The following is a 1,192-nucleotide window of genomic DNA, read 5'->3' as shown; positions in this document are numbered from 1 at the left end:
GTGTCATGCTTTTGCTGGGTGTAGTACCCCTTCCTGGCCTCGTGGTGTCAGACTTAGTGAGTGTAGTACCCCTTCCTGGCCTCTAGGTGTCATGCTTTTGATGGGTGTAGTACCCCTTCCTGTCCTCCAGGTGTCATGCTTTTGCTGGGTGTAGTACCCCTTCCTGGCCTCTAGGTGTCACCCTTTTGCTGGGTGTAGTACCTCTTCCTGGCCTCTAGGTGTCACCCTTTTGCTGGGTGTAGTACCCCTTCCTGGCCACTAGGTGTCACCCTTTTGCTGGGTGTAGTACACCTTCCTGGCCACTAGGTGTCACCCTTTTGCTGGGTGTAGTACCCCTTTCTGGCCTCTAGGTGTCATGCTTTTGCTGGGTGTAGTACACCTTCCTGGCCTCTAGGTGTCACCCTTTTGCTGGGTGTAGTACACATTCCTGGCCTCTAGGTGTCACCCTTTTGCTGGGTGTAGTACCCCCTTTGCCAGTCATACTTTGTGGGTCACTTAGCAGTCTCTGTGTTCCTCTGACAGCTGAAGCCTGCAGCACCACAGAAGACGGGGACGAGCCTCTCCACTGCCCCACAGGGTACGAATGTCACATAATCAACCCCGGCAGCCCATCGGAGGGCATCCCGAACCGGGGGCAGTGCATCAAGCAAAGAGGAAACTCAGGTGAGACAATCCCTCCTCCAATCACGACGTTCCCCCCCACCCCCCCCCCTCCCCCCCCCCCCCCCATGTGTTCTATTCCAGACGGGAGACACCTGAGACCCAAATACACCAAAGAATATCACGGTGAGTCCCGCCTCCGAAAAATACCCCCCAAATGGGGATAATGTGGGCGGGGATACCCCATCCTGACCTCCGTGACCCCCATCATCAGATCACAGAATTCGGGGACCCGGGAAATGGGGAACCCCCAACTAGTCCCCCCTCAGTCCTGGAGCTCAGTATATAATAAGGGGCGTGTCTGAATTGATGAGACGGTCAGGGATTGGTCATCTTCCCTGTGATGGAATCCTTTAGATGGAACGGTGGGAGAACGTTCCGTAGCCCCCGGTGAGGATAGCTCCTCCCCTGTACTATCCCTCCAGCCGGTGGTGATGATGGGGGTGATGGTGACCCCGGTGCTGGCTCTGACCTCTGACCCCTCTGCATTGCAGGTGGAAATTTTAATAACGTTGTAGTCGGAGTCGATAAG

General features: G+C 55.7%; 1 protein-coding gene across 1 annotated transcript in view; it reads left to right on the top strand.

Annotated features, from left to right (window-relative positions):
- WFDC1 (WAP four-disulfide core domain 1) overlaps positions 1–1,192 on the top strand; it is a gene marked incomplete at its 5' end in the record, with an annotated part of 14,970 nt that overhangs the window by 8,879 nt on the left and 4,899 nt on the right. The window contains 3 exons of the mRNA XM_018572440.1: positions 523–663; positions 745–786; positions 1,155–1,192. Of these exons, the coding sequence (XP_018427942.1) occupies positions 523–663; positions 745–786; positions 1,155–1,192 (221 nt within the window). The remainder of the gene's footprint in view (positions 1–522; positions 664–744; positions 787–1,154) is intronic.

The sequence above is a fragment of the Nanorana parkeri genome, unplaced genomic scaffold (genome assembly GCF_000935625.1).
Source record: "Nanorana parkeri isolate BGI_ZX_2015 unplaced genomic scaffold, ASM93562v1 scaffold2031, whole genome shotgun sequence".
Taxonomy (NCBI): Eukaryota; Metazoa; Chordata; class Amphibia; order Anura; family Dicroglossidae; genus Nanorana; species Nanorana parkeri.
This window is presented reverse-complemented; position numbering and strand designations above follow the sequence as displayed.